Genomic DNA, 7,808 nt, shown 5'->3' with positions numbered 1-7,808 from the left:
ATATACATCTTCATACAATGTTGGAGAAGCTCCAGGTCAGAAAAAAATCGCCTTAACTGGGGCACAGACAAGGGATACTCATGAAATTCCTTCGCAGATGCACTGTAAATTTAGAGAACTACAAGGCAATTAGAAACAGCTCATTGTTATAAAATAGAAGGACCAAAATATTTGAAAATCATAAATTACAAACTTTTATTTTGCTGGGCACATCTAATGTAAAGGTGGACAGTTTATACGGGTTTCTGAAGGGTTGTATCAACCACCTCAGAGGTTCAAATTCACCAAAAACCTAACTATGCCAATGATAATTTTTCACAATTCATTCACAAGATGTGGGTGTTGCTGGAAGGGCCAGCATTTATTGTTGCTTGAAAAGGGTTTCCTAAGTCTCACACTGGTGAGCTGCCTTCTTTAACAACAGCAGTCCATTTGCTGTAGGTATACCCACATTACCATTAAGGAGGGAGTTCCAGCATTTTGATCCAGCGACAAAGAAAGAACAGCGATATATCCCTAAGTAAAAACTGCGACTGCAAGATCAAGGCATTGGGAATTCAGCCATAAACAACCTGCCTTCTGATTCCCCAAAGCCTATTAATCTTCTACAAAAGAACAAAGTAGGGAGTGAGATAGAATACTGTCCTGTCTGAATGACTGCAGCTCCAAACAACACTCAAGCAGCTTGACATCAAACAGGACAAAACAGCTGGCACTTACACAGTGGATGGATGCACCATCTAGGAGCTGCTGCAAAGCTGGTCAAAAAAACTCTCAAGACCCTGAAGAGACTTTATTTTGACCCTCCACCTACCTTTGTCAAGACCCCTAGTAAATCCAGTGAACTGGAGACTCACAGGCACTGCCCTTTCACAGTTACATGCACAGTCTAGTGAGTTTGTCCTGTTGAATGCAAAATTCATTTCAAAAACAAGGGGTAAAGAATAACCAACAAGCAGAGTGGTTGTGATTATGTGTCTAGCTCTCACGAGTACAATAAAATCCACATTTATTGACTTACCATTTAAGATCTGGTTTGTTACACAAGAATAATGTTTTGTTGCATGACTATATCAAATGCATTTCACTCTGGAGTACCATAAACCCTGAAGGGCTTTAATACCAGACAAGTTGTTGCATGAGTGACTTCTATTTCTCTCCATATCAAAAAGCACACAAAGGAGAGATTAAAATTAGTTTCATGGGTTGTCACTTAACTTAAGCATATATTTTAATGAGGTTTCACAGAGCTGGCTAAAATTCCTAGCTCCCTGTGTTTTGGTCCTTTGAATTATGAATTAGGTATTTAACAAATATTACTGTCACCTGAATATAGTTTTGCAGTTAACTGCTGGGAACAGAGACCGAATTTCTGACTTCCCCAACTGCCAGTTCTTAAGTATTTAATCTAAATTCAGAATTAGTCAGAGAATGGTTGAATAGTCATGTGTTGTGTTATCCCTATGGTTTTATTAACAAATGCTCATTTAACACCCATACTCACAAACATATTTCTAGAGCATGAATTGGTCCAAACATGGACAAAAAAAAAAATCTGAATTTAAGAGGGAAGTAAGGGTGACTGCTCTTGACAACAAGATTAGTATTTGACTTAGTGTGGCATCAAGGGATTTAGCAAAACTGGAATCAATGGGAACCAGGGAGGAATCTCTCTGGAGTTGTTGCTAAATTCAAAGGCCAATGGGTGTGGTTGTTGCAGGTTAACTATCTTAACCACAGACATCTCTGCAGGAGTTCCACAGGGTAGTGTCTTAGGTTCAACCATCTTCAGCTGCTTTATCAATGACCTTTCTTCCATTAGAAGGTCAGATGTGAGGATGTTCGCTAATAATCGCATAATGTTCAGCATCAACTGTAATACCTCAGAGAGTGAAGCAGTACATGTTCAAACACAGCAAGACCTGGATAGCATTCAAATAAAGGCTAATAAGTGGCAAGTAAGTTCGGCCCTATACAACTGCCAGGCAATGACCATCTCCAACTACAGGGAATTCAATCATTGGCTTTTGACATTCAGTGGCATTACATTTGCTGAACTGTGATTATCAGCCTAGGGGTTACCATTGACCAGAAATTGAATTGGATCAGCCATAAAAATACTGTGTTTGTAAGGGCAGGTCAGAGGTTAACTTCTGTGACAAATAACTCACCTCCTGACACCTCAAACCTGACTACCAACACTAAGGCACCAAATCAGGCATGTGATGGAATCATCTCCTCTTGATTGCTTGAGTTTACCTCCAATAACATTCAAGAGCTTAACACCATTCAGGACAAAGCAGCTCACTTAATTTGACACCTCATCTTTCAACATTTATTCCCACCATCATCAAAGTACAGTGACAGCAGCATGCATCCGTCTACAATTTGCTGTGCAATACCTCACCAAGACTCCTCAGACAGCACTCTCTAAACCTACAATATCTACCACCTAGAAGGACAAAAGCAGCAGATACATGGGAACACCACCAGGTTCCTATCCGGGCCACACACCACTGAGTTGGAAATATATTGCAATTCCTTTAGCGTCACAGTGTCAAAATCTTGGAATTCTCTAACTGTGCCATGGGTGTAACTACAGCTATGGACTGCAGAGGTTCAACACCAACATCTTTTCAAGGCAATAAATGTTGGCCTTGCTAGCGATACCCATATCCTGCAAATTAAAAAAAAAATTAAGACTGCGCAAAATATAAAGTCAGATTTTGACCACCTTCACCTGAACAGACTTATGGAAAAGGGAACATTATATGTACAGGGCTATGGGTAAAAGAGGGAAGAATGCTATTAATTGGTTAGTGCTAAATTATTAGACTACTCATCTCTAATCCAATGCTTGATATCTGAAATTGCCTCCAATTAGAATTGAGAAGACTGAAGCCATTGTTTTAAGTCCCTGTTCCCAACTTCATTCTGTAACTGCAGATTCAGCCTTCTCTCTGGTGACACTCAGATTAAACCAGACTGATCACAACCTCGGTGTCATGTTTGATCTTGAGTTGAGCTCCCTACTCATATTCACGCCATCACGCCATCACCTATTTCCAGCTCCATAACTTCATCTGACTTCACCCACCTCAATTCATCCCTCATGCAAGCTTTCCAAGCCCAACTACTTTAACCTGCTCCTGGCTGATAGACCATCTTCTACCCTCCTTAAAGTGGAAGTCATTCAAAACTCTGCTACCTGTGACTTCGCATGCGACAAAGTCCAGTTCCGAGATTTTAAAATTCTCATTTACAAGCCATAGACTTGCTATCTTGTCCAGCCCAACACACCCCTTCCCACCTTAAGATATCTTCAATCCAGTAATTTTGATCCCAAGTACATCCCCAATTTTATTTGCTATACTATGCCATGCCTTCGGATGTCAAGGCTCCAATCTCAAAAAAACCTCGCTACATCTCTCCATCTTTCTAGCTTGTAATTGTTCCTCAAGACATTTCTCAAAATCAGCCTAATATCTATTAAGTGGCTCAGTGTCATGTTGGTTATGATGCTGCTCTAAACTACCTTGGGATGGTTCATTTCATTAAAGCTGCTATATAAATACAAGTTGTCAATAGCTCTGCCAAACAGCCAGTGCAGGTATGATTGGTTGTATAGCCTCCACCCACCCTATGCCATCCTATTATTCTATTAACAAAAGATTTATTAAATATTAGAAATAACATTCATACGAGGTTCACCACTCACATTTGATCCCATCTTCCTCAACATCAGCAGCACTCGCACTTTCTGCTGGATATACATCTCTTCAGGACTCTTCTCCTGGGCACCTTCACGGTTCATCTGCTCAGCTCCAGCCGCTCTGTTATCACTTAAATGAGAAGAAAAAATGTTCTTTAAGTACCATATTTTTGAACCTTTTCTTCCTTCACAATATCATAGAGTCATACAGATGTACAGCATGGAATCAGACACTTCGGTCCAACTCGTCCACACCGACCAGATATCAAATAAATCTACTCCCATTTGCAGCATCTGGCCCACATCCCTCTAAACCCTTCCTATTCACATACCCATCCAGAGAACCATTAAAATGTTGTAATTGTACCAGCCTCCACCAGTTCCTCTGGCAGCTCATTCCATACATGTACTACCCTCTGCATCAAAACATTGCCCCTTAGGTCTCTCTTAAATCTTTTCCCTCTCACCTTAAACCTATGCTCTCTAGTTCCCCCACCCTGCGGAAAAGACTTTGGCTGTTCACCCTATCCACACCCCTCATGATCTTATAAACCTCTATAAGGTCACCCCTCAGCCTCTGACACTCCACGGAAAACAGCCCCAGCCTATTCAGCCTCTCCCTAAAGCTCAAGTCCTCCAGCTCTAGCAACATCCTTGTAAATCTTTTCTGAACCCTTTCAAGTTTCACAACATCTTTCCTAGAACTGAACACAGCATTCCAAAAGTGGCCTAACCAATGTCCTGTACAGTTGCAACATAACATCCCAACTCCTTCACTCAAAGCACTGATCATTAGTGGTAAGTGTACCGAACACTTCTTCACTATCCTATCTACCTGCAACTCCACCTTCAAGGAACTATGTATTTTCATTAACCAAAAGTCAGGGTAATGTATATAATTTAAAACTTGCTTTGGTGTAGAAAACATGAAGTCGACACCTTTAATTAGGAAATGAAAGTATTTTGACACCAAAGCCCTATATCTCTTGTAGATATGAAGCCCCAGGGTTAATCCCCAAATTTGGAAGTGTTATAATGATTATACTTTGCTCTGGAAAGTGTACTCCCCCGAGTCAAAATGGTCTAGAGACTGGAACATAGTCTAACACTAGTGCAGTGTGAGGTAATGCTGCATTAATCAGAACGACACTACTTCAGAAGAGATGTTGAACTGAAGTGGAGTCTGCCCCTCAGGCATGTGTAGAGAATCCACAGTACTATTCCAGCATGGAACAGTATTTACTTCTCAAATATTTTCCAGTATTTATCCTGAATCAGTATTATTACTGAATTAAACTACCCTGTCATCCCCACATTGCTGTTTGTGGTGTCACAACCCAGATGGGAGGGAGCACTGGAAATCAAACCCAGTCGTCATTAACTTAAACAATAGCCTCTTTAAATCCAAATGTGCACGCACTCACTCACAAATGGGTTGAACAAGACTGACATTTTGGCAGAAATATTGAGATTAGAAAATATAGGCAAAAAGGAATAAAAATTATGTGGATAAGGAGTCCAAACCACAAGGGGAAATAAAGTGACTTGCTCACTTTGTTTTGTTTCGGTGGTGATACCACTGCTGTCAACCAACCAGTGGCAATCCTCAATTCAGTAGCTAATCAATTGGATCTAGGTTTTGTTCGAGTTTGGAAGAGTCTTTTCCTTTCAGAGTCTTGTAGAGGTGGGTAAGAGGAGATCTGGTTTGCCTGTAGGCTTTTGGGAGGGGATGGGGTGTGAGTGCAACTGCTTGCTTCTCTGTTCTGTGACAAACGGCTACTTAAAACCAATACTGATGGGCAATTTTGCCTTCCAATCCAAAAGCATCTCATGTCAGCTAACCTCATAAAAGTATCAAATCCAGCTTTCTAAAAGTCGCATGGTCATGCAGCCAATGAGTGAACACCAGAAGGTGCAGTTCCTGTTTACAGTTATTAAAAACAAAACTGGTTCAGTCTCTGCAAAACAGTTCAAACTTCCATTTTTCAGTTTAGATTTCAAATAAAATATATGTAGTCCACAGAGTCAGATCTTTAACAAACTGACTTGTGATAGAGTCATAGTCATAGAGATGTAGTGCATGGAAACAGACCCTTCGGTTCAACTTGTCCTTGCCGACCAGATATCCTAATCTAACCTAGTGCCATTTGCCAGCACTCTGCCCATATCCCTCTAAACCCTTCCATATACCCATCTGAATGCCCTTTAATGTTGTAATTGTACTAGCCTCCACTACTTCCTCTGGCAGCTCATTCCATACATGTACTACCCTCTGCATGAAAAAGTTGTCCCTTAATTCCCTTTTAAATTTTTCCCCTCTCACCCTAAACCTATATCCTCTAGTTCGGGACTCCCCCACCCCAGAAAAAAAGACCTTGGCTATTTACTCTACCTATGCCCCTCATGATTTTAATAACCTCTATGAGGTCACCCCTCAGTCTCCGACACTCCAGGGAAAACAGCCCTAGCCTATTCAGCCTCTCCCTATGGTTCAAACCCTGGCAACATCCTTGTAAATCTTTTCTGAACCCTTTCAAGTTTCACAACATCTTTCCGATAGGAAGGAGGCCAGAATTGCACGCAATATTCCAACAGTGGCCTAACCAATGTCCTGTATAGCTGCAACATGACCTCCCAACTCCTGTACTCAATACTCTGACCAATAAAGGAAAGCATACCAAACGCCTTCTTCACTATCCTACCTACCTGCGACTCCACTTTCAAAGAGCTATGAACCTGCACTCCAAGGTCTCTTTGTTCAGCAACACTCCCTTGGACCTTACCATTAAGTGTATAAGTCCTGCTCAGCTTTGCCTTTCCAAAATGCAGCACCTCACATTTATCTAAATTAAAGTCCATCTGCTATTCCTCAGTCCATTGGCCCATCTGACCAAGATCCCATTGTAATCGCTGTCCCCTACACTTCCAATTTTGGTGTCATCTGCAAAATTACTAACTATGCCTCTTATACTCACATCCAAATCATTTATAAAAATGATGAAAAATAGTGGACCCAGCACAGATCCTTGTGGCACTCCAGTGGTCACAGGCCTCCAGTCTGAAAAAATAACCTTCCACCATCACTCTCTGACTTCTAACTTTGAGCCAGTTCTGTATCCAAATGGCTATTTCTCCCTGTATTCCATGAGATCTAACCTTGCTAACCAATCTCCCATGAGGAATGCCTTACTGAAGTTCATGTAGATCACGTGTAGAGGTTAGGCTAAAAGGAATTTGCCTCAATATACATTCTGGACATCAAATGAACTTGTAAAAAAGCTACTCAAATATTAGAGAAGAGGCCTTCTGAGCTGACAGTCCAGTCAGAATTCAATATCTACTGAAGTCAAGTTTAATCACCTTGAATCTGCAAAGTGCAGGTTACATGAATTGATTGTATATTTTGTACCATGGGTAACAGGGTAATAATCTTGTCGTTGGACAACACACTGACTCAGGAAGAACCAGCCTTGGTTCTATCCCATTCATCATCCACACATTGACTGCATTGGCGCCACCTCATGCTCCCGCGAGGAAGTTGAACAATTCATCAACTTCACCAATCCCTTCCACCCTGACCTTAAATTTACCTGGACCATCTCTGACACCTCCCTCCCCTTCCTGGACCTCTCCATCTCCATTAATGACAACCGACTTGACACTGACATTTTTTACAAACCCACAGCTACCTGGACTACACCTCTTCCCACCCTACCTCCTGCAAAAATGCCATCCCGTATTCCCAATTCCTCTGCCTCCGCTGTATCTGCTCCCAGGAGGACCAGTTCCACCACAGAACACACCAGATGCCCTCCTTCTTTAGAGACCGCAATTTCCCTTCCCACGTGGTTAAAGATGCCCTCCAACGCATCTCATCCACATCCCGCACCTCCGCCCTCAGACCCAACCCCACCAACCGCAACAAGGACAGAACGCCCCTGGTGCCCACCTTCCACCCTACCAACCTCCGCATAAACCAAATCATCCGCCGACATTCCCCCCACCCCCAAACAGACCCCACCACCAGGGATATATTTCCCTCCCCAATCCTCTCCGCCTTCCGCAAAGACCGTTCCCTCCGTGACTACCTGGCCAG

General features: G+C 42.1%; 1 protein-coding gene across 3 annotated transcripts in view; it reads right to left on the bottom strand.

The window, feature by feature from the left end:
* ctnnbip1 (catenin, beta interacting protein 1) overlaps positions 1-7,808 on the bottom strand; it is a 72,175-nt gene that overhangs the window by 23,678 nt on the left and 40,689 nt on the right. For all 3 annotated transcript variants that reach the window (XM_043676193.1, XM_043676192.1, XM_043676191.1), the window contains one exon: positions 3,719-3,842. In XM_043676193.1, coding sequence (XP_043532128.1) covers positions 3,719-3,814 — 96 coding nt within the window. In that variant the 5' untranslated portion in view covers positions 3,815-3,842. The remainder of the gene's footprint in view (positions 1-3,718; positions 3,843-7,808) is intronic.

The sequence above is a fragment of the Chiloscyllium plagiosum genome, chromosome 34, assembly GCF_004010195.1.
Source record: "Chiloscyllium plagiosum isolate BGI_BamShark_2017 chromosome 34, ASM401019v2, whole genome shotgun sequence".
Classification (NCBI taxonomy): Eukaryota; Metazoa; Chordata; class Chondrichthyes; order Orectolobiformes; family Hemiscylliidae; genus Chiloscyllium; species Chiloscyllium plagiosum.
This window is presented reverse-complemented; position numbering and strand designations above follow the sequence as displayed.